Below are 26,510 nucleotides of genomic sequence, written 5' to 3' on the forward strand. Positions count from 1 at the left end.
TAGGTACGTCTTTTTGAGGGTTTTCCTTAAAACAAAAAAGTCTTGAAAATTCAAAATAGGTTAAAATGGAGATGACAAGAAACAACGGTATAAAACATTAACTTACCAAACATTAGAGGGTGCATATATCACAAAAGTTGAAAATCGATATTTTAAAAAGTGGTCTTATATAATAGATGGGAATCAAAGGCTACATTATCCACATTACTTTGGAATGCAAATGGCCTCACAGATATAGGTAAAAAGGCACAAATACTGAATTATTCTCAAGTGCAAATAGCAATGCTGCAGAAGACATGTTTAGAAGAAATGAGCACGAGAATTTGATAAAGAATGGATTTCAATATGGATATTCAGCAGAATATCTGTGACAAAGAAAAAGTGGAGCGATTTTACCAATTGCTAGGGGGAACTCAAATAGTGATGGAAGAGGAAAAGACAATAATGGTAGTAAAGGGCTACTAGCAATTGAGGAGGATTACACTGGCATGTACTTATATTCCACCTAAAACTGCTATTATGGAACTTAAAAAGAATTTGGTAGAAATAATCAGCTTTCAGCAGAAAATAATACTTACATGTGGGAATTGAAACTTGACTTGCAATAGTGAGGATGTGTCTGGGGTACCTAGAAGGGAAAAGATAACACAATGACGGAGAAAAAAATTAAGAAAATATTTGGTATAAAGATGTGAATTCAGTAGTAAGACCTCAGGAGAACTTCCATATTATTCCCCAAGATGCAATGTTGTTGTTTGTCTTTCGGCTTTTCCCAATTAGGGGTCGCCACAGTGGAACTCCGGTCTGCTAATGACTGTCAGTGGATTTTCACGAACACCAAGGTGCCAGCTTGACGTCCAACCTTTAACAAAGGCAAACCCATTTACGTATGTCTTTCGAATGCCCATCCAACCGTGGAGAGGACATGCAGGCTCCACACAGAAGGCATTCCCTGCACTTCAGCCGAGAATCGAACGGGAGAACCTCTTGCTGTGAGGCAAGAATGCTACTGCTGCACCACCGCGGATGTAGATAATTGGGCTAAACTAGACAAATTATATTTAACAGGATCATGTGTATTTAATTGAAAGATTCAGTTAACATTCAATAATAATTTTAGATCACATGCCAGTAAAAACAAGGTTAAAATGCAGAGTAATGAAGTAAAAATGAGACACTAATGCTTCCCCACCTACCCATTAAAAAGAGAGGAATTTAAGGAACTGGTAATGGAAATTATTCGAGAGTTATTAGGGAAGACAGCAATTTATTCATAAGTTATAGCTAGTGAGTAGGATAAAATGAAACTGGTGTTTTACACTAGGGTGAAAATAAAAGAAAAAGAAATATGGTCAAGTAGTAACATGAATTATTTAGAAGGGCTGACAAAGGTTAAAATATTGCAAAATAAGGGGATCTACAGAAGAAGAAGAGGTGCAACAGCAGAGTGCTAAAGAGAAAATTAGGAAGTTTCTGGATAAAATGCTTGAGTTTAGAAAAATTGCCTTTTTTTTATAATAACACCAGAGAATGAAACTTTTAGCACAAGGACTCAAACAGAAAGTAGAAAGGGATGTTGCCAACTTAGGGAGCTTGCAGCAAGAAAAATAACCAGCGATCCTGTAGAGGTATTGAGAGATTTCATAAATTTTATGAATTATATAAAGCAGAGAAACGTGGAAATCATAAAAGAGCAAAAAGGGAAACATTTATGCAAGACTTAAGCATGCCAAGGTTAGAGGTAGAAGAGGCTCAACAATTAACATAGGAGATGACGAGATAAAAAAAAAACAGTAACGCATAATCAATCTGCTGGAAAATCTCCAGGAATAAATGGTATAACTAAAACCTTCTTGATCTTTAACAGTATTTTAAAAGGAGGGGGAAGCACTAACATCCTGAAGAAAGCTGTGGTGGTATTGACACCTACACATGATAAAAACTCATCAGACCCAGCTTCATACAGACCCATTTCAATTTTAAACCATGATTGTAAATATTTTTATGTCTATAATAGTTATAAGAATCGCAAAGATGTTGTCAAAATTCATAGATATGGATCAGTGTGGTTTTGTGGAGGGGAAGCAAACATCTGACAAAATTAATACAACAATGATGATCCAGAAGAAAGCAGAATGTATGAAAACTGCTGTTGGTGGGTCTTGATGCAATGAAAGCATTTGGAAGAGTAAGTTGGGATTTTATAAGCAGGGCAATGGAAGCATTTATATTCCCTAATACAGTAAGGTTAATTGGGAAAATATATCAGGGATCAGAGGCAAGAAATAAAGTGGGAAGGTTTCTCTCCAATAAGCTGCGTTTGAACATAGGAGCTGGACAGGGATATCCTCTTTCCCATTTGTTATTTTCAGCCATTGGCAAATAAAATAAGGGACTCAAATTCAGGGATATAATTACTAAAGCTGGCTTTATTTGCAGATTATATTATTTTGTACCTGATAGAACCAGAAAATAACATTTCAGTGTTGTGGAACATTTTGAGACCATTTTAAGCCTTTTCAGGATAACAATTTATGAAGATTAAAAAAAAAGCTATAGCTGTAAATTATTACCCACACATGACTTGATTTAGCAATACCCATATTTTTGGGGATGTGATAAAAGTATTTACAGATATGGATTAAAAAGACTTCTGTTAATGCAACTAAGGGTATGTAGGAAGAGACCAAACAAAAGATGATACAAAAACTGAGAAAGTGGAAGCTATTGTTTAAGTATCTGAACACAAGATACAAGCAGTGAAAATGTTTTTAGCCCTGTTAAGTTTTACATACAGATCAAATACATACATATATATATATATATATATATATATATATATATATATATATATATATATATACACACACACACACACACACACACGCATATATATATATATAGATATATACATACACACATATACATATATATATATATATATATATATATATATATATCTATATCTATATCTATACACACACACACACACACACACACACACACACACTCTTTTATCAATCAGAGAACAAGCTGTAAACATTAATTAATAGAGCTGAAGTAATTTATCTAGGAGGGAAGAGGGCAAGGATCAAGCGAGATACGTTGATGCTTCCGACAGAAGGATGTGGTTTAGGATTACCTGATTTGATGGGATATTTTAGAAGTACACAGTTAAGGTTCATATACATAACACAAGCAGAAAGCTATCATTCAGTGTGTAGCTGTGTATAGACAGCTCATACTGTTGTATATTTATTTCTATATAATTGTGCTGTTACTGGTGGATAGAATCACATTAGACAACCTCGACAGAGTGCTGCTCGCTATATTTTTATCTGTGACTGCATAACTGTCTTGAGGTTTCTTCTAACAGATATTTTTCCAGTTGGCTCAGTATCTGCATATATTAGTAGTTGGTTCAAGACATTTTCCTACATACAGTAGCTATTTGCTCAGTTTGTTTTTTGTAATCTTTATAATACAACTTTACCATCTCAAAGTGCTTACTCCTCTCTGTACTCTTCTTTTCTAGACCCAACACCACTCTTAAGTATTCAAGTGCGGTACCACCTTTAACATTCTTGTAAGAAAAGCGCAGTCTTGGTCTGAACTGTCTGCAAACAACTAAAGTTAACTTTGAGTATGTGTCTACCTGTTTGAGCCAATAGTCATTTTCCCCTGGAGAGCACTCTGCTTTGGCTTGTAAGCAGCCCCCCCCCCCCCTCACACACACACACACACACACACACACACACACACACACACACACACACACACACACACACACACACACACCTTCCACTTTCTCTCTTATTCCCTTCTGTTAGCAAATAGTATCCATAATCTGATCAATACTGTGTGTTTGTTCATTTAAACTGAGACCACAGTGGTCTACTGATACAAGGTTATCCTGTTTTTCCACTCAAGAAATGGTTAAGAAATGACTTACAGTTTCAAAGCAGTCCTTGGTCAATTGTGATTGTTTCTCAAACACTAACTTGTCTTTGCTTTGGCTCATTAGCAGCAGTACAAAGAACTGCCTGCTCATACCCTTGTTCTCCCCTCCCCCTTCCCTGTTTATTACCTTAAGACAATCCCAAAGTTAATAAATATTACCTGTGGCAGGCACCATTTTTAAAACTACAACCACCCTTGTCACTATCATATGTTCATTCATCAGTTAACTCTTTTGCCTGATTGTTTCCAGCCCCCTCATAAGAGCAACTAACAGGGTCTCTACCCACTTCGCTCCCCACCCTGCCCCCTATTTCCTCCCGCCCCCAGTGGTCCCACGTTTATTACACTCACAAACCCCTCCCATCTTTCCAGTAGCCAACCACAGCGCTAACCCAACACTACCTCCTCCATCTTCCCACTACTATCACACCTCCCCAACTAACATGTACAAGCATACCTTACCTATGCTCACTGCATGCACTCTCCTTGCATATCTTACATCCTACCAAAGCTCTATCATTCCCCCACTCAACCACTACCACTGTACTACTACTCACACCACCACTCATGTCTCACCCTCACTCAGCTCCCCTCCCACAAACTTAAGAACCATCCCTATGCACCCCCCACATATTCTACCAACTGTATTACTCAAACATAAAGCATCCCTACAACTTAACATAGTAACCCTCCCACCATACCTATTACCCAAACAGCACAATCATAAAGTTTCCCTTATAATCAAGCACATTCAAAAACTGAGAAAACTAATAACCTCATGCATATCAAAACTAGCCCTAAGTGGAGATATCCAACCCAACCCTGGCCCTACCATCTCCAACCCCAATCCTCATAATCAGACTAGAAACCATAACTGCTCCCATATTAGAGCCAATAGAAAGCCAAATTACTTCCTTCTACTAAGCCTAAATATTAGAAGTATATCCAACAAAGTCCATGAACTTCATGCCACCATTGACTTGTACTCCCCAGATATAGTCATCCTGACAGAAACCTGGCTAAAACCTCACATTACCAAAGAACAAATACTCCCTACAGGTTATGGCATACTAAGAGTAGACCGGCTAAACAAGAAAGGAGGCGGTGTAGCTATAATATTTAAACAGCATCTAAACATCCAGATCTTAAAATCATCAGCTCCACAAATAGGCAATGAAGAAATAATATATACCAACCTCAAAATAAACCAAAACAAAACCATCAACATAATTGGATGCTACTTCCCACCTGGCCAAAACATCCCTCCACTAGAAAACCTCCTCAGCTGGTCTACCCACCATCTCTCCCAAGAAACTATCATTTTAGGGGATTTCAATATTGACTGGCAATCCTGTTCTGGCAACCATCCAGCCCATCATGTAAACCTTCATGGCTTCACTCAACTAGTCCAGTCACCAACCAGTATAAATAAAAACTCCAGCAAGCACACTACCCTGGATTGGATACTAGTCAGTAAGAGCCCCCAGTCATATATAACAGGCTGCTTATGAGATAGTCTCAGTGATTACTCCTCAACATTCCTACTGAAAAATACCTATACCAAGCTAAACCTGTCGGCTACCGTCAGATACGTAAAAAATAAACTTTAACCCACTCACATTCATCTCATCCCTCAAAGAATGTAACTGGCATCCTCTAAAGTATCTCAGTCTTGATGACGCAGTTGAATTTTTTAATACTACCTTCCTGAGCATCCTTAATTACCATGCCCCCATAAGACTTTCCAGAATCAAAGCACAACCCTCTCCATGGCTACAGAAAACCACTAAATCAGAAATGAAAAACAGGGATAAAGCCTGGGAGCACTGGCACAAAACCAAGACCCCCTCAACCAGACAGAAATTCCTAGAACTACGCAATAGAGTCAAAAAGCTAATAAAACAGGACAAATTACAATACTACCAGTCTGCCCTAGACTCCTGCGAACACAGCCCCAAACAATTCTGGTCCTCCATAAACTCCATCCTCCACCCAGGTAAAGTCAGTACCCCTCCTCCTAACATCCCTCATTCCTCAGAAAATATTGCTACCTCATTCAACACACACGTCACACAAACCATACTATCATTAGCTAAACAACACAACCCTCCTCCCCTTCAACCCACACCTTCAACTAGTAATCTCCCCACTCCTTCTCTTTTTCTCCTATACCTACCTCCAACATAAAAAAAACTCTTAACTAAACTTAAGCCCACCAAATTAGCAGCAGACAACCTCCCAAGTGAATACCTACAAATCGCAGCTGATGCTCTGGCCTACCGAGTATCCATCTTGATTAACCGATCTCTGTCAGAAAGTTACATTCCCACACTGTGGAAAGTATCACATATAATTCCCCTCCACAAAGGTGGACCCTCCACAGAACTAACCAATTACCACCCCATAGCTATTCTTTCTCCACTCTCCAAAATACTAGAGAGATGCATACACTCTCAAGTTTCAGACTACCTCCTTACTAACAACCTCCTTTCCAATACTCAGCATGGTTTCCGACCAAACCATAGCACCACCACTGCCTTACACTCCTTTACTAACACTATCCTTCAGCATAAAAACAATGGCTATCTCTCCTCTGCTACTTTCCTAGACATATCTAAAGCATTTGACATGGTCCCACACAAACAACTTATCTCTGTCCTCAATAACCTATCCTTCTCACAATCAGTCACCAACTGGTTTCAGAGTTACCTGTCTGACCGCCAACAATCTGTTGTATGGCAGAATGACATATCTCCCCAACTACCTGTCATCATAGGGGTTCCCCAAGGATCTGTCCTTGGACCCCTACTCTTCTCTGTTTTCACCAATAATCTAGCCTCTGCCACCACACATGGCACACTCATACAATACGCAGATGACTCGACCATCATCTGCTCAGCCCAGTCCCTACCCAAACTGCAAAACGTCACACAGGAAGCCTCCTCTGTTGAAACTTGGTTATACGATGCCCAATTAATACTCAACCCAAACAAAACTAAACTTCTCATCTTCCAACCCACCAAACATACTCAAAACAACTCTCACTTTAACATCACAGCAAAAGACACCACTATATACCCAACTGAACACACCAAATTGCTAGGAGTGGAAATAGACAATAAACTAAAAGTTGACATTCACATATTCATGACCACAAAAAAAGCCCACAAAAAACTAGGAGCATTTTACAGAAATAAGCATCTTCTCACCAAAGCAGCAAAGATTTCAACAGCGAATTCCCACCTTATCTCCACCCTACTTTATGCCTCTCCAATATATACCAACCTAAGGCAATGCGATCTAAACAAGCTAGAGACCTGCTACAACAAAATCGCCAAATTCGCCACAGGGGCATCCTACCATAGTCACCACTGTCTCTCACTTGCTGAACTGAGCTGGCTTGAACTCCCTCACCTCCTTCAATGGTATCAACTCTCACTCGCCCACAAACTAGTAAACCATCCACTAAATGTCCCATCCCTCCTGAATCTACTCCAACCCTATCACACCACCAGGCCACTAAGACCCAGCAACAAAAATCACTTGCAGATCACTAAAGTCAATAACTCTGCTGGTGAAGCACTATTCTCTTGCACCATAGCCAAATTATGGAACTCCCTCCCACCCACAATTACCTCCGTAGCATCATGCACCCACTTCAAAACTTTACTAAAAGTGCACCTAAAAACATGCTGGCTGTGCCCTTGCAACTCCCACTCTAATATCACCCACCCCATCCAAACACTACCTTTCTTTCCACTCCACTAACTACCTTGATTATAGCAAGCTCAGATGCTCATAAGCCTAGCACTTATTATACAGCAGGAACTTCTTATTTTAACATTTGTTGATGTCTGTTATGTACTTCACAGATAAAGATTCTAGTTGTCTATGGATGTACTATGTTCTTCATCTGTAAATATGTTGTAAGTAACTGCTATGTAAATTGTTAATCGCTATGTAATCCAATGTAACTACTGCCTGTTTATTTTAACTGTGGAGCTTTTCTCCCCGGGCCTCCGCTGAAAATAGACCTACGTCCAGTCGGACACTCCCGGTCAACAAATATAAATAAATAAATAAATAAATAAAATTCAAAGTGGAAAGCAATAATGGTGAAACAGGTAGGGAGGGTCAAGAAATAAGGACAGATTGGGATTTTGGATGCAAATCCTTAAGGATAACAGCCATACAGATGTTATTCATAAAGTAGCAGAAATTATTCTGAGAACTATGCCAACACGAGAATGGAAAAAAGAGATTGGGTCTATATCAGTTTGTCGAAATCTACTTGCATCGAACTGCGATTCATTGAACAGATATCATCGAACTTCCTTTCACTGAATGTTCAGATCAGCAAAGTTTTTCCCAGGTAAGTAAACTAGTTGGCCAACATACAGAAATGTGCCCTTTCCTCCACTGTAGTGCGATCTAGGAGTTTGTATATATAAGTAAGCAGTGGGGGTGTTGGCAGCACAGCTCCCCAGGTTTTTGGGTTTAATTTAATGTGTTTGTATGTCAGTAGGTGTGCTGGCCACCTAGTTTCCTTACCTGGGAAAAATGTTTGCTGATTTGAACATTTGATAAAGGGAAGTTCAATGAAGTCTGCTCGATGAATATCAGTTTAATGTAAGTAGATTTCAATGAAATAATATAAACCTGAATGGAAAGATTTTGCTGATAGGGATGGCTACAATTAGGGATGGCTACAATTAGAGCAGAAAGAACAGCTAAGAGGGGGTTGGATTTTACTGAAGAAATTTACTCCCAATACCTTGGTTCCTTTGCAAGTTGACTAGAGAAGGAAAGGTGACAGAATGAGAAGAGGCTTAAAAGACATTTTTTACTGCAGTTTAGATACTGCATTCCCTACTAGGGATTGACACCAGAGTATAAGCAAAGAGAAATGGATAGAGGGATCCTAACTGAAAGACCTGTTCTAGTAGAGATTTTAGTTAAATCTATAACAGAAGCTGCTGTTACAAGGGGTTAATTAGTAGGGCATTTAAAATATTGCACAACAACAATAGGAATCAATCGGAGGAGGTTATAAAAGATTGGAAAAAAGGATTTGTTATGCCATTTGCAAGGGAACAATAGGAAGCCATACATATGGCTCCCAAGTACACAGTGTAAAAGATTTAGGATTTGGGAGTAGAAGTGTTTGCATAAGTATTTCTATACCCCAAGTAGACTTCAAAGAATTTTCCTCATGCAAATGCCAAATGCTGGAGGTGCAATGAGGAACAAAGAGGTAACTGGGAATATATGTTTTAGGAGTGTTGTAGTGAGTTGGCAGATTTAAAAAAAAAAATTTCCTACAGCGTACTCTGGCAGAAATACACTGCTGTATCTAAGAAAATGATTCTTGCAAGCTGGGACTCAAAATCTGAATTTCCTAGATATAGTAAGACCTTAAGTTTAATTCTGTTGGCTGCCAAAAAACAACTACTATAAAATGGAAATCTAAAGCAACTGTACTTGAAGTATTGCATATTAGAGAGATAAAGTGAAGAGGGATCCTTAGAAAAGTGATTAAGCAAATTACATGGAAATAAATGAAATTGTGAGAACAATGCATGCAGAATAATATCCAAAAGGAGAAGTGAGGTTTAAGTGAAGGCATGAATTCAGCAATTTATGTAATGTTGGACTGAAGATAGTTACAAAGAAATAAAAGATATGGGACATATAATATATGTAAATATAAAATAAATGTTAATATGTTTTTCCCTTTACTGTACACGTTTGCCTATATCTTTAGTAATATCTTTAGTAATAATTTAATAAAGGTGTTTTTACAAAACTCTGCTCCTTTGATTACCACCATCTCAGATCGGTTCAGCACCCAAAAATGAGGCCTGCTCCCCAATCTGCCAGTCAGTCTTACACCCCTTACATTAATCAGTATCCTCTACAATCAGGAAAATGTATACCCAACATTTCTAAAAACTACACATTTCCTGAGATTGTACTAGTCTTGTTTGTAACAGCTCTGTATATGCAAAGCAGTAAATAGAACCCAACATGAATGGTTCTATACAGCAGTTATCACATCTTTACTTCTGCAACTAAGGAGACTACAGACTTCTTTAGCAGTTCTACGGCATTGAAAAGTAGTTTACAAAACTAAGAACCTGTATATTGAAAAAAGCAACACCAATACCACTGCAAATCTAGTGACCTATACCTGAAAAGTTAGCATCACATATCATTACAATCTGATTAAGACAGACAGACCAGTGCATACAGGAAGAATTTTTTTTAGTAGTGTCAGACTAAACTATTTCTCCATGTAATGAAAATACAGTCATATAACAGAAGAAAAAAAAAAAACTTAAAGCAAAATATAACATGGGAACGTTTAACAGTAAAATAAGGACCCAGGGTCTGGTTGCAAGTCGACTAAGAAAAATATTCCCAAGGGAGAGAAATTCTTTCCTGTTAACACATCAAAACCAGCAATGCAGAAGGCACACTGCAAAGACATGGAGTGGGATCTGTCACAATGATTAATCAGTGTAAGCAAATAAATCAAATTTCCAGGCAAGATGATAGAGTACCATAAGCAAAGAGTCATTCCCAAGGTCTCGGAAGACTCCCCTACAAGGAATAAGCTTCAGGGAGACTTTAAACATGATAGTATTATGTCAGTTCACACAAATGTAAAACAAAAATAAATCATACAATACAATAATACTTTACCACTTAACAGCCAAGTTCTGCACTTCTCCATTTTTGTCTTCCAGCAGCTTTAATAACATCTTTACAACTTTCTTCTCACTGTCTTCATCTAGCTTTATCGAGTCCTTTTGCAGCTCCATCATCAGATCATTGGTGGCCATAAACCTGCAAGAAATAAAAGTTGTCACTTTTTTCACTCACTGCTACTTCTGAATATTCATAATTCTATGGTACAACTCTCAGCAAGAAAAACTAATTAGAAAACTGAATATTGCACACTTATGCAACAACAGATCTGGATCCATCTTCTTTACCATCGACTAAGATTGGAAAGACTTAGCCAACTGATGAAACTTTCCCAGGTAAGCAAGCCCTCACATTTACCCATACTGATGTGCTGCCAAGAATCCAACTCTAGATCTCTGATGTCTGTGCAAGACTACAGTCCAAACTACATAAGTAACTCACATAGGACTGCTTGTAGAAACAGTCAAGTCTAAGGTTGAAGAATGGAGGTGATTGGGTTTGGTAGACAAAATGGAATTGCTAATCCAACTCCATTGTTATGGTAAGTATGCAACTTGCAAATCTCAGATTGGAGTTCCATGTTTTCCCAATTATCAGGACACAGTCTCAAACTAAATGCCTTGGGAGAATGGCCAGAATAATGGTGGCACCAAATGATGACCTGGATCTCAAGTTCACATCTAGGTTGCAGTGTCTTGCAAAAAAAAAAGTATTCAGTGATATCCACGTAGTTGCTGCACAAATATCAGCAAATGCTTTTGAAAGAAATCTTGCAAAGTGGTCATGACTCGCACTGAATGGGCTGCAGGTACTGCAAGCAGTGTCTTGTTATGTTCGTCATAACAGCACAAATTGGTTGACTACAAGTTCTTTAAATGGCTTTCAGCTTTATTAAACTTGAACACAATTTCCCCACTGTATTTCCGACTACAAAATAAGCAACTGAGATTTTTTCAAAGTGACTTTGTTCTGTTAAGGTAACAGAGTTGTATCTGATCATCATCCACTGCAGCAGATGTTCCCTTTGTTAGAATAAGTTGGAAAGAAAAATGGCAGATTAATGGTCTGGTTCAAACTTGTCTCAGATCTTTAGCATAGAAGAATTTGTTCTAATTGACACATCTTTGAACACCAGGTACACTGGACACATTGACAAAGCCTGCAATTCAGAAATTTATCTGGATGAAGTAACTACCACCAAAAACAGAAAAACAAACCTGTGGTAACAGCCGTTTCAAGAAGAGGTCAAGTTTTCTAAAATGATGTACACAAGGCCCAGAGAGCTTAGACCTTTAAGTGTTAGACTTAAGTTTTCAAAATGAGAAGGGTATCTTTAAGAAAGCCTAAGAACTAGCACTATGGTGAAAGTTACAGGTTGCACATAATGTACTCTGTAATCAGGGTTCATTTAACTCTGAATGAAGAATAAGCCAAGAGCCAGATGCTCCAAAACAGATGGATTGAAGCAGTGAAAGAAGCTGCGTCTTGGGCCATAGTCCAGATGGAGAATCAAATTCATTTACTTTTTATGCATCCTCCTTCTACCAGATCTCTGAACAGATGTAATCTATTCAATTGTTTTTAATGTGTAATTACTATGTTAGCCTAAATTTGTATCTCATCACTCTTCCATTCTATGTACTACACTATTTCTGCATGTTCAATGCGTACATTTGTAGACTCTGTATTTTTGCCATTTCTGTATGTTCAATGTGGAGCTTTTCTACCCAGGAACTTGAAAAAGGACATGCCCAGTCGGACTTTGCTGGTAAAAAATGTAAAATAGAATAAATAAAAAATGTACTCATTTGGACCACCTTTTACCTGTTAAAAAGACCCTCAGGGGATCACAAAGGTGGAAAAAAAATACATGTTTAGACAGACAGCAAAAATCCAGGCGCAACGTGATGGTCAGTCTGACAAGTCTTCTGTTTGGCTTCAGAGAGAGGCCTGTTTAGCAGATGGACCAGAGCAAGCAAAACCCAGTTTACTGGAGCCAAAAGAAAGCTGTTAGAATGACTGTGGCATTGTGCATCTTGGCCTTCTTTGGAAACTTAGAAATAAGAATAAATGGGAAAGCAAAAAACAGCCCCAGTTTGGATGACTACATTTATAGGGTAATCTCTCAAGGGAGAATAAAGAAACAGAGCTGCTGCATTTTGTAATGGATAGGGATACAATAGGGTCACAAGGCTTCCTCCAACACCAGAAGGTTCCATCTACTGAAACCACTCCTAAATCATCAAATTCTCTGGGTCCTTCCAGCAAAGATAAGACAACTTGGCTCCATCTTGCATCCTGTTGTGCCATACCCTTGCCATATTATCTATGTGGCCAAGAAATGAATCTTCAGGAAGAGAGTCTAGAAACACTCAAGGTGAGGACTGCCCTTATTTCTAGGGCAGTGATGAGCAGAGTGGCCTCCATCTGTGACCATGCCCCTTCAGTCATCTGCTCTTGATAATATCCCACCACCCTAGAACATGATCATCCATGTTAAATGTCATAACTGGGGTGGAAGCTGGGAAGAGTCTCCCCAGAGACAAGTTGGGCTCATGCATCCATCAACTGCTATATGATTGTTGCACTTCCTAGATATTTTGATCAGGAAATCTGCTATTGCTACCAATTCATGTTCTGCATTAACCAGTAGTATGTGTACAGTACACATAATGAATCAAGTCTGTATTTTTGACAATGTTAGGTTTAAAATCTAGCTACTGTTTATCAAACCATTCATGTTACACCTTCCTGGGCTGAGCCTAAAACACTATCCGAGTGCTCTAACCCAGTTAACAAATAAACACATGCTATAATAGATCAAGACAATGTCTACTCTAATCACTGTAATATCCTCATGCAACAATGTGCATTGAATACCTATAAAGTCAAAGCTTCCATTAAGCTGAGAGCTCTGAAAAAAAGTTTAGTGAAAACCATGTGGTTCTGCAAAACCTAGTAGCATCTGAGAAACCAATGACTGAAACAGTGGAATTCTAGTGGGGGAAGAAAGGTCTGGCAAGCCAGAGTGCCCACTGTGCATCCAACTGAATAGAGACAGAAGGTGGTCCCTAGAAGCAAGAAATCTCTCCAAAGTAGAGACTGCCAGGAGCCAATCATCCAAATATGGAAAAAACTCAGGTCCCATGCAGGCATGAGGCACAGCCATCACAGTCATGCACTTAAACACCTTGGGAGCTATGAAGAGACCAGGTGGAGTCCAAAACTGACACTTGACTCTTATGCAAAAGCAAGACTCCTCTGCAATTCTTTGTGTGGTTATACATCATGGAGATCCAAAGAGTACATCCTATCTCATTCATTCATTCACAAACAGAAGGATGTATTGCACCAAAACCAAGAGAATGGACATTTTGGGATGTAATGGTTTAGGCTGCTCAATGCTAATATGTACTTGGAGTTGATCTTTTTTGCTATTAAAGATATCTTAGAGTTAAAGCTTTACCATTGCTCATCTGGTGGAACCTATTGGATGGCTTACCACAGTTCTGTAATGAGGCAGGGTGTCTGGTAAAGGAGGAGACCGTGGACTTGGAGTGAAGAGGAAGGGAACAGTTTATATTCTGGAAATGGCTATCTTGATTCTCAGTCCTGTGTGATGGCCATCAATGAGGACAAGAAGAACAGATGACCTCTTAACTACCTCCAGAATGGAAAACTCAGGCAAGCCCTCCAGAGCAGAATGCGGGCCCTCCAAGAAAAGGCTCATGGAAACCCCGACTGCTCTGTAGAGGTTGGCTTCATTTTGGTTGTCAGCCATTCTGGAAATTAAATTAGCTTCTATTGTCCTTTCCAGAATCTGCATTCATCATACAACTCCTGGCGGTGTCAGAAGACCATCTGGAATGGACTCTGCTGCATCCTGAAAAAATGTTGCACTAGCGTGGTTGGAATTCAGCTCCAATGTTAGTGAAGTCAAGTTCCACCTTTACTTCCTGTCCAAGATGCAGGACTTTAGGAAGTGGACTTTGGGTCCTCAGCAAAGTATGTCAGATTGTGCCACCATGGCATCTAACAGCAATGCCAGGGCCTGCTGCCCTTGTGGCACCAGTCTGCTGTTAAGTACTAGATGCATGATGAGATCTAAAATGCAGCACGTGGTCAACATCTGAGATGATCTTTTTCTTGACAACCCCATCTGACAACCCTTCTAGAATCTTGAATAATTTCTCTGCCAAATCTCTCTGGAATTTCAGTATATTGGATATATAGTTACTTCCCTCGAGGTGAATGTGAAGGTCATATAAAACATGCTTTCCCAGGTGGGCCAGAGCACAAGATTATTTATGGGGGGTGCACCACGTGGCTCTGAAAGGAGAAGCCCTCTCCAATACACCTGCAGCTACTACAAACTTTACCTCTGGTGTTGCAGTAGTCAGACCAGAGCAGTCCTTGGGTAACCAGATGATGCTATGCTATGCAGTCTCTTTAGTATGGGAACCACCATATCTGAGTTCTTGCAAACTTTCTGAACCACCCTGGCAGCTGAGACAACCAAGCAGGCTAACCTGGGAGACAAAGGCTTCTACCAAGATAAGTTGAGAAGGTAAGGGAATTTCAGGTGTCCATACTTCCTTAGCCCAGATCACTTCCAGTACTTCCCCAAACTTCAGGTCCTCTTGACAGGAGTGCTGTGGAGTCAGCCTTTTTGCCACATCCACATCCCTATTTCTCCAGCCACTTACTGCAGCAATGGCTTCTCTTTTAATTGCATTTCTGACTTTAAATGCTATATACGGTAAACACATTTAAGACATCTGTTCATATCAAAGTATCACACCCTCCAATTCTCCATTCCCCCAACACAAACATTTTAGCTTCTGATGTGCCAGGTAGAGAGTCGTGGTGTTTGACACCCGGCTCAAAAAAGGAAATACCAACCCCACACCCAAGTAACCACAGCAAGCAATTATTTGGGCAGCCAAAAACTACAGTATACAGTCAGTAAGACAAACATGCTTAAAAGTGATCAAGTCAATAGAAAAAAAAAAAATCACAATTCAATGCCAAAGAAAAAATTAAACACATAATTTAGAATTAGAAGGGTGTGTTTTTTTTTTACATCACAGTGTCGCCAGCTTAAGAAAAACTGCAACACATCACATCTAGCCCTAAACTAGCAAACATCAAAATGCATCTATTCAAGCTGCTGGAACTACACCACAGTTTTCCCATCCGTACAGTAGTAGTAAATGTGGCAGCAGCAGTATTGTGCACCCCGCTCAAAACAATGTAAAGAACATATCAATTTCCTATGAAGTACGGTGAATAGCAACAGTATGTCTCTCAAAACAGTCAGGATATACAACAGCATCACGTCTCCTTAAATTGAAAGCAGCAACAAATGCAACTGACCTACAAATAGCATTACACTACACAGAGTACATAGCAAAATTCAGGCTCTTGGCACAGTGTCATCAAACTCTAAATGCAACAGCGCAGTAAGGAACCATTTGTATAAAACAGAGAAGGCTTGGCAACACAACACAGAATACCTTGGATGTAGTGGTATGTTAAATGCTGGAATACTCAACTAGAAAGAACAGTAACAATATATTAATTTATTACATTTGTTTACCAGGTAGTGTCCGAATGGGCACGGGGGGGGGGGGGGGCCTGTTTTCAGAGGAGACCCGGGTAGAAAAGCTCCACAGTATTAATAAAAACAAATTTTGCAAGAAAATGCAATCCAGGCAATAGTATAGTACAATCCATAGAACAATACAAGCAATAGTACAAAAAACAAGCAATTTCACAATACAAGTACTGGAAAGTTTTCTATTATAAGCAAAATTAATACACAGATGATAGGAGTAATGCTGAGAATAGTAACAGAAGTAGGTTAATAATTATCCTGGAGAGTGACAAGAGCATAGCCAATGATTACTCAGCTGTTCCTTTAAGAGTAATTTGATCTGACTGTGGTTAGGGTTTTTTGTTATTGTCTCTGGAAGAGTGCTCCAGAGTTTGGCTATTTTGTGTGAACAGAGGGAGCAGGGAGATCGCAGGGCAGTTGCTGGGATGAGAGATTATTTTGTGGGTAAAGGTTAGCTGATTAAGTAATAAAAGGTTGGGGAGATCTAGCCAGTCTGACTGTGAGAGAGCTGCACATAGGTGAGATCTGTGTGGATGATTAGTGGCATATTTAGCAATCTTGTTGTAGCATGCTTCAAGGTTGCTGATGTCCAATTTTCTAAAGTTTGTGAATATGAGTGAACCATATAGGAGGCTGGATAGCAGGTGTGTGTGAGCAGTGGCTAACCTGGCATTGGAAGTTAAGTATGGTTTGGCCCTGTATAGGGTGCCTAGTTTGATGTGGACTTTGTTGACAGCTTGTGCAATATGTCTATCAAATTTGAGGTTATTATCTATGGTAACACCTAAAAGTTTAGTGTGGTTAGTGGGGTCTATCTTGGTATCATTTGCAGAGGTGACAGAGAAAAGGGACATGGAAGATTGTTTTTTTTGTTACTGAAAACTAGTATTTTGGTTTTATTGGGATTTAAAATTAGTTGGTGCTGAGAGAGATATGTTTTTATGTCCTGAAGAGATGATTGCATTTTTTGTCGTTCTTGGGGTGAGAAGACAGAGCAGATAAGTGCAGCAGCATCGGCATACTGTACTATGGAGGCAAGTTGGGTTGCTGAACTAAGATTGTTTGTGAATATCATAAAAATAAGAGGGTAGAGTATAGAGCCTTGGGGTACCCACACAGATATGGAGAGAAGGACGGAAAGGGAGTTTTCCCATTTTGTAACCTGTTGTCCATTGGAAAGATAGCTATGGAACAAAGTTATTGTTCGAGGACTGAGGCCATAGGAAGACAGTTTATTAAGTAATAGCTGGTGGGATATGGTGTCAAAGGCTTTGGACATATCGAGAAAGATGGAAGAAACCAGCTGGCCTTTATTCATGAAGTGATGGGCATTATTAGTGAAAGCTATGAGGGTGGTGCTGGTACTATGTTTAGGTCTAAAGCCATGTGGAGTACTGGAAAGAAGGTTACTGTTTAGGAAGTAGCTAATGAGTTGGTTGTGGATACATTTTTCTAGGATTTTTACAAAGGGGGGCAGGATGGCTATGAGGTGATAGATAGTTCTTTGGAGGGACCACCTTTGTGGAAGGGTATAATGTCAGATATTTTCCATAGGAGTGGAAGATATTGTTCTTTAATAGAGCGATTAATCAAGATTGAAATGGGATAAGCGATAGAAGGAGTGGCAATATTTAGGAATTAATTTGGTAGTGTGTCAGCAGCTGTGCAGCGAGGTTTAAGTTTGGTTAAGAGAATCTTTATATAATTAGTTTGGATGGGTGTGAAGGGGTTATGAATATCTGGGGCAGGGGTGGGGAAAGAGAGTGGATGGGTTGGTTGATTGTCTAGGAGGGAGACAACGGTACTGACAAAGTGGAAGTTGAACCGAGTTGAGATAGGGTCTGTGTTGTTTGACGTGACTGGGGGAGGGTAGAGGTTTGACCGTTAATGAGCTGGTTGATGGATTGACAGAATATCTGGGGGTTGTTTAGGTGTTTCTGTTGACAGGATAGGATGTATGTTTGTCTTTTTTGATCTGTTTCTTTTTTAGGTTTCTTAGTTGCTTAACAGGTCAGTTTTTTCTTTGGAGGTATGGTAGTGTGACCATGATTTATCTCTATGTTTCATTTGTAGTTTGGTGTCTTTGGTTAGCCATGGGAGGGGCTTAGATTTAGTACGCACTTTTCTAGTGGGGGCAAGGGTGTTGAGGATTGTAAGGAAAGTGTCGTTAAAAGTACTGGACAGCAGCATCGTGTCCAGTCACAAAATTGGAGTAGGAGGTTAAAATTAGTGAGACAGAAGTTTTTCTTTGTAATGATGTATTTATAAATGCTGTTGCCCTGTGGATGCACATGTTTTCTGTAAAGAAAGGTTAAAGAGTGATCGCTAAGGCAGCCAGGTAGGCAACCAGCTAGGTAACAGATTAGGTTTGTTAGTTAAGATCCAGTCTAGTGCTGGCTGCTTGTTGGGAGTGTTTGTCTATATGGGTCAGACAGGTTATAGTTTAGGTGAAGTTGAAAAGTCTTAAGAAGTTGGATGGGTTATTTGATGTGCAGGTGCGCCAATCCAGGTTAAAGTCAACAAGTACAATAGTTTCTTGGGTGCAATTGGTAGCTGCCCAGTAAAGTAGATTTTCTATGCTGGGAAGATTATTGTGGGGAGGAAGATAGGCGACTATGATAATTATAGCTTTGTTAAGGTTAATTTCAAGGCAGGTGGTTAGTATTTCAGAGTTGGGTAGATCAGGAGGGGTGCAGGTTAGTTGCATGTCTTTGAGAGCATCTTTAAACATAACAGCAACACTGCCTCCACGTTTGTTAACTCCGTCTAGCCTTACAATGGTATAGCCTGTTGTGAGAATTTCACAGTCTTTAATATGAGGCTTCAACCAGGTTTCAGTTATAACAGCTATATCATGTGAGTAGGTGGCTAGGGTAGTATGGAATTTATTGGTTTTAATTTATAATGCTAGTGAGGTTGAGATTTAAAAACAAGAACATCAGCGTTAGAGGCTTTATGAAAGGGGGGTATGGATGAGAATGTGTGCTACAGTGGATATGAGAAAGATAGTAGGTTTTAAGAGTTGATGTCATTGGGACCTGGGTTGGGATGGATGTCAGCCTGTAGTTTTAGTTTTGTAATAGAGTGTAGGAGGAGAAGTCTAAGTCTGATTGTTAGTTTGTGGTATTTCGTGGCTGGGGAAATAGGATGTTGGGTGTGTGAGTGTTTGAGAGGTGAGAGGACAGAGTGTGATTAAACTGTTGTGGGTTAATGTTGATATATGTGTGGGATTGTGAGTGGAGTGTGGACAGTGGTAGTGTTGATGAATGCAGATGTCTGACTTGGTACGAGTGGAAGAAAGTAGAATTGTAGGTGAGGTAAAGAAAGTGGAGAAGCAGAGTATTAGAAAGAATGGAGAAGAAGAAGTGCATGGTCTGTGTATGGGGTGTTTGAGTAGTGAAAGAGATGAGAGGGGTGGAGTGGGTAGGTGGGGAGTATGTGGATGCTGGGAAGGTAGGCTAGATTGGCTGGGTAGTTTAGGGGTGTGGTTTGGTTAGGTATAAATGTAATGAATGTGGGGGTGGGTGGGAATGGGGGTAGGGAAGGAGAGCGCAGTGAGGCCTATCACAGCTCTACTACAGTTGGTGAAGAAGGCCATAACATAGTACAGTGAAACTTAACACATGACTATACAATATAGTATATTCAACTGAACAGAAAAAGCACCACAGCAAATATAAAATTCCGTAAAAAACACCAAGGCAAAAAATATCCAAGTTAAGGAAGGAGGGTCACTACAGAAGACAGATGGCTCAGAATGGGGCCCCACTGTGCAAGAATATCAGACTTACATGATACAGCAGCACAGAATATCAGACACAGAATAATACACAACACCACAGGATATCATATCTGGCAAAGGAGAGGTCACTACAGTATACAGCAAAAGGCAAAGAACTGGGGCAGAACATAAGCCTCAAGATACAGGATTGGAACAATTGATACCCTAGAGAAGTACTATGGCACAGTATACCAAACTCTGGGAATAGCACCAGAGAACAGGACTCAAGTCACAGAAAAAAAGCACAGTTACCCAATTAAAAAGAGTGGCACAACAAAACACAAGGTCAAAAAGAGGGCATGCATAGTATGATTTATTTCCTTCCCCTGATAACTGGAAAGAGTGATCAAACAAAATTATACATTCATGTTGTGACAAACCAAAATGCTGCTAGCCCAGCTAGCTGGAGATTGTAAATAATTATATGTCACTTGAAAATATTAATAGGATTTATTTTTGTAAATAATCATAGCATTTGTGATTATTAATATGATCCATAGGCATGTCTTACAAATGTAAGAGAACTATATGTTATGTGTATATTGAACTACTGGTGGGGAGTGTGTGTTGAACTGTATGTTATGTACTGAGCTTCAAGAATGTAATCACAGTGTACCCTACTGGAAAAGGACAGAAATATATATAAATTATGTGCCTGTGCAAATGTATGTGTTAATGGTTTGAACATACAGAGTTAACTTGCAAAACCTCAAGAAAATAAGTGGAAATTGTTTTACGATTCTGTTATCTCTGTTTCAGCTCAGAGCAGACACAATGTCTAGAATTAGAGGGTTTCCTATTGTCTTGAAACAGAAATAATTACTAGTCTCAAATGTAAAACTGTTAATTGTTTTAAGACTTCCAGTTCTAAGCAAACTTCTGAGAGTTCTGTACTTCTCCCATAGTGAAGTTTCTGTTAGCCTGGGAATTGAAGGCAGATGACAAACGGTGATGTCATCCAGCTGACCCAACAGTAATGTTTTGATATTAATTTGGGAACTCTCTCAGAGACCGGGCATTTTGTATTTGTCTTTGGACCTAGAAGCATCCTCTCATCAGCACATGCCCTGCTAATAGTAAGTAATCAGGGTACAGCAATTTCTCTTAAATATACATACAAATATAGTAAAAAAAGAAGTTATGTACTCACCATAACGTTCCATCTGAGTAGTTAGACTTCATTCTTCTGCACATATGGGTATTCGGATCAGATTCGGATCCGAGCCGGCAAAACTTTTACAAGCATCAGCTCCGAGCTCTAAGCTCCTCCCCTACCTATAATATATCACTTCCTCCTGACTAACCCCAGATCGAGTTTGCTGTCACTAACTAGCAACGTAACCCACAATCCAAACAGGATAAGACCTGAATAGTGAGGGGGATGGAGGGAGGGAAGGTGCAGAAGAATGAAGTCTAACTACTCAGATGGAACGTTATGGTGAGTACATAACTTCTTTATCTGAAGTAGTTAACTTCATTCTTTCTGCACATATGGGACAGAGTCCCCAGCTACTAGTATTCCTGGGAGGCCCTTGTGGAAGGATATTTCTGAGCACCACAGAGCCAAAGGATGCTCTCCCTCTAGAAATCAAATCTAATTTATAATGAGAGATAAATGTATGCGTATTGCCCCATGTGGCTGCCACACAGATATCATCTAAAGGTACTTTTGACCAGAAAGCTGCAGAAGTGGCCATTGATCTAGTGGAATGAGCCTTCAGTAAGCCAGGAGGAGATAAGCCTTTGTACTTGTATACTTGTGCAATACAAAGAGTGATCCACCTTGCTAAGGACACTTTTGAAACTGCTTTGCCCAAACATGGTTTTGAAAATGAGACAAACAGTTGATCCGACTTTCGGTAGGGTTTAGTCCTATGAAGGTAAAAATGAAGCTGTCTATGGACGTCCAATAAATGGAGTCTATATTCGCCTTTATTTTGGAAATTTGGGAAGAAGACTGGCAAATTTATAGATTGGTTAATATTGGCTGCTGAGGACACCTTGGGAAGGAAGGAGGAGTTTGTACGCAGTGAAACCCTGTCCTTGTAAAAAACCAAATGGGGGGCACGGAGGATAAGGCCTGTAACTCTGAAACCCTTTTAGCTGAGGTGATGGCAACCAGGAATGCCGTCTTCCAAGATAAGAATTTCATAGGGACTGAACCGGCAGGTTCAAAAGGCGGAGCGGTCAATGCTTGAAGAACTAAAGTCTGATCCCAGGGAGGAACTGTCTCTAACTGGAGGTCGCAAGAGAAAGGTGCCCTTCATGTATGCTTTACACAATTTGGCAGAGGCCAGAGCAACCTTATTTTCGCCTACATGGACATTAGAGATGGCAGACAGTTGAACCTTGATAGTGGAAGAACTTGCGCCCAATTGAAAGAGACCAGCCAAAAAATCTAAAACTACTGGAATAGGGGCTGTAAAAGGGTTCTGATTGCATTGAGAGGCCCAAATGGAAAAACGTCTCCACTTGCTACTGTAGAGTTTCCTAGTGGAGGCTTTGAGAGATGCTACCAGAATATTCTTAACAGGGGATGAAATTCCAGGAGTTCTGATGATCATGGGAACTGGAGCAGCCACGCCGTCAGCTTGAGACTGCCCAGGTTGGGCAGGGGCAAGCCCGACGGATGAGCAAGTAGATCTGGGCATGGATCTACAGTCCATGGAGGAGCCAAAAGGTGAGACCATATGAAGGGAAACTACACTTGGTGAGGCCAGAAGGGAGCTATGAGAATGACTTTGCACTGCAACCAGCAAGCTTTCTGAAGAAACTTCGGTATCAGAGGTAACAGGGGATAAACATAAAGTAACCCGGGAGGCCAAGCATTGACTAGAGCGTCCCTTGGGACATCCCCTGGAGGGGGGATCAGAGCGAAGAAGTTGCTGCACTTCGTATTGGAAGGAGATGCGAAGAGGTCGCAGCAAGGTTGACCCCATATGAGGAAGATTCTCTTCGCCACCGATGGGTTTAGAGACCACTCGTAAGGCAGAAGGATTGCCCAGCTTAGACTGTCTGCTAAAATGTTGGAGCATCCCAGGATATGCATTGCTATCAGAAACCGGTTGGTGGATATGGCCCACTCCCAAACTCTCATGGCCTCGCGACAAAGGGGGTAGGATCGGGTCCCTCCCTGCTTGTTGATATAACAGACTACTAACATGTTGTCTGATTGAATGGCCACTGTCCCTGGAGGTAGGACAGGATGGAAGTCTTTCAACACTAAAAGCACTGCCCTCATCTCCAGGACATTGATGTGTAGCTTGGTCTCAAGTAGGGACCACATGCCTTGGACTGTTCTTCCCAGGAAGTGCCCCCCCCCACCAGAGCTGGGAGGCATCCGTGGTCACCATGGCTTGGGCCGGCGGGGCTAGAAAGCTGCACCCCGCAAGTATGTCCGATGACTGAAGCCACCACTGGAGTGACATTCTGCATGTCTGGTTGATTTGGAAAGTCATCGGGAGGTCTAGCCAGGACCACTGAACTGCTAGATTTCACTGAAGGGTTCCCATATGAAAACGTGCAAGAGGGAGAATGGAAATGGAGGCTGCCATCAAACCCAAAGCCCTGAGAACATCGCCTGCTGTGACTACAGAGTGCTCTGAGATAGCTGACACATGGAGTCTGAGATTTTTTATCCTTTCTGGGGTGAGAAAGATCTTTGACTGAATAGTATCCAACCATGCCCTGAGGAAGTCTATGACCTGAACTGGAGCCAGGTGGAACTTGTTGAGGTTGATCGTGATGCCTAACTTGTAAGCCAGACCGAGAAAGTAGTGTAGGGCCTGGCACAAGAGACGTTTGGTGGATGCAGCAAAGAGACAGTCGTCTAGGTAGGGGAATATCTAAATGCCCTGAAGTCTCAGGTGAGCCGCTACGACGGCCATTACCTTGGTGAACACCCTGGGGGCTGTGGTGAGACCAAAAGGTGGGGCTCTGAACTGAAAGTGACCGGCCCCTAGCTGGAAGTGCAGAAACCTCCTGGAGCTTCTGTGGACCTTGATATGAGATAGTAAGCATCCTGGAGGTCTAACGAGCACATCCAGTTGCATTATCTTAGAAACGGTAGAATGGACTGTAGAGTGACCATCCAGAATTTTTGTTTCTCTACCGCCAGGTTGAGGATAGACAGGTCCAGTATGGGCCTGAGGTCCTCTGTCTTCTTTGGCACTAAAGAGAACCTGGAGTAGATGCCTGATCCGGACTGGTCGGGGGGGGGACCAGTTCGATGGCTCGTTTCTGTAATGGTTTTGAAACCTGCAAAGCTGCAGCTTCCCTGTGATCGGGTGGAACATCTGGGAGGCGTGCTGGAGTTATGGGAGATAATATGAAAGGGATAGAATAGCCTCTGGATATGAAGATTAACACCCAGCAGTCTGTAGTAATGGACTCCCATGCCGCTGGATGTAAGGAGAATCTTTCCCCAACTGCCTCCAAAGTAAAGCAGTCGGGCAACCCCTCAGGGTTGCTGTGCAGGCCTGTCGGAAAAGGGTTCCCTAGACCCGAAGTTTCTGGGTCCCCCTCTGCCTCTGGGACGGCGTCGGTCTTGTCCCCCTCTGCCTCTGGGGGACGAATAGTCCCGAGTATCCCAGAAAGACTGTAATTTCCGGAACCACATCTTCTTTTGCCCCTTTTGGTTCCTGGAATAGGATCTCTGGGTGTTAGAGAAGTGGATTCCGACGGCAGACAAAGCCTTTCCATCCTTCTCACTCTGGGTGAGCGAGTCGCGTACTGTCTTCCCAAAGAGGGATGATCCATCGAAAGGGGCGTTAATTAAACACGCCTAAAAGGGGTCCACAAATTGACACAGTCTAATCCAGGCATGTCGCCTCAAGGCAATGCCTGTACCAGCAGCTCTAGTGGCTCCCTCCATAGCATGGGAGAGGAGACGCATAGATGTATTTGTCACCAATTTCAGTGTAGTCATCTTTGCAGTAAAGGACTGCTTGTCCTGCTGTGACAGTGACTCCAGGGGTGACTCCGTTAGTTCTGTTATAAGATCACGCTGCAGTCGGGTAACATGTGCCAAGTAATTCAGCGCACGGATAAAAAAAAGTCACTGACTAGTACATACGCTTCCCGAAATGATTCATCAACCTGGACTCCTTTGTCTGGTGGATGGACAGAGGAACTCTCCTGTGCCAGTTCCTTCTTTGTGGCAGCTGCAACCACCAAAGTGCCCACAGGGGCTCCTTTGGACCACGCCTGCCTATCTGATGGCGGGGAAAGAATTTTGTCCAGTCTTTTGGGTATAGGCTCCACGGTGTCAGGATCCTTCCATGCCCTAGTGGTGATGAGGTCCACCAAAGGGTCGGCTTGTGGGGAAACCCAGGAAGTAGATGGGCCCACGCCAAAGGCCTCCAGAAACACGGACTCATCCGTAGAAGGTTCGGGGGCTGACCAACCTCCTCTTTGGTGGAGGATCGCCATAATGTCTCCGAAGGAGACGTCCTCGGGAGGTGATCTGGGGGAACCCTCCCCTTCATCTAAGTCCGAATCAGTGGTAATGGACTCAGGGGAGTCCAATTGCCTCCTTTTACACTTGCGTTTACGAGGTTCCGATCCAGTGGGACTTTCTGAAGTGGACTCGTAAGCCTCCAGGGGTTCCCTGAGGGGAACAACCTGGGGTTGCTTTGGCACGGGCCATCCCTGAGACAGGGTGAGGGGAGCAGAATCTGAAAACAGGGAGGTCTGGGTAGGATCCGAGTAAGTGAGCTGTGGTCTCAACCCCTGGGAAAGAACTCCTTCCACTGTTCCAAATGCCGATGGAGAGCCTGCATCCGTAACCCATAAGGATGAGGCCCTCCCCGGGTCTGAAGCAGGGATCGGAGCCAAAGGCAGGGTAGTCTGGGCACCAAGGATGGGATCCGAAAGAGAATGACCTCGACCCACGGGTCAGACTCTCTGACCACGGCCTCGAGAGTCTCCTGGATCTGAAATCGGATCCGAGGAACTCAAGGTGATGGCAGGCGTCGAGGAAATGAGAACCATCAGCACCGAACCAACAACTCCAAAGGGCCTCGGATCCAAGAACCCCGAAGCATCGGGACGGATCAAGGAAGGAGAGATTGGGTGAAATAGAGTTGTAGAAGGACCCTCTCCGATGGAAGAGGGACCTGGTAAGACCCCCATCTGAATCTGATTCTGGATGAACCTCATCAGCCTGTCCATGTCAAGGTCAGAGACACTCAGAGTCTACCTTGAAGAAGAAGTGACGGAAGCGGGTCTTGGCTGGATCTGAGGGAAGTGCCTCAGCTCCGAGGGCTCTATTGGCTCTGGCGAGAAACGGGAAGAGCAGAGCCGAGGAGAACGGGACCTGGGGACTTTAGAAGAGGGGCTGGAGAAAGACTCCCTGTCGAGGGATCTTTTTCTGGGCCTGTCTCTCTCTTTGTGGCGCTTCTCCCTCTCCCTCTTGTTCCTACCTTTCTGGGATGAATCTGA

General features: G+C 41.6%; 1 protein-coding gene across 1 annotated transcript in view; it reads right to left on the minus strand.

Moving 5' to 3' along the window:
* Nucleotides 1-26,510, minus strand: part of LOC122807680 (cullin-associated NEDD8-dissociated protein 1-like) — a 1,198,738-nt gene that overhangs the window by 1,078,417 nt on the left and 93,811 nt on the right. The window contains exon 2 of the mRNA XM_044078634.1: nt 10,666-10,809. Within this exon, the coding sequence (XP_043934569.1) occupies nt 10,666-10,809 (144 nt within the window). The remainder of the gene's footprint in view (nt 1-10,665; nt 10,810-26,510) is intronic.

Source organism: Protopterus annectens, chromosome 7.part1 (genome assembly GCF_019279795.1).
Source record: "Protopterus annectens isolate FY-2018-M chromosome 7.part1, PAN1.0, whole genome shotgun sequence".
Classification (NCBI taxonomy): domain Eukaryota; kingdom Metazoa; phylum Chordata; order Ceratodontiformes; family Protopteridae; genus Protopterus; species Protopterus annectens.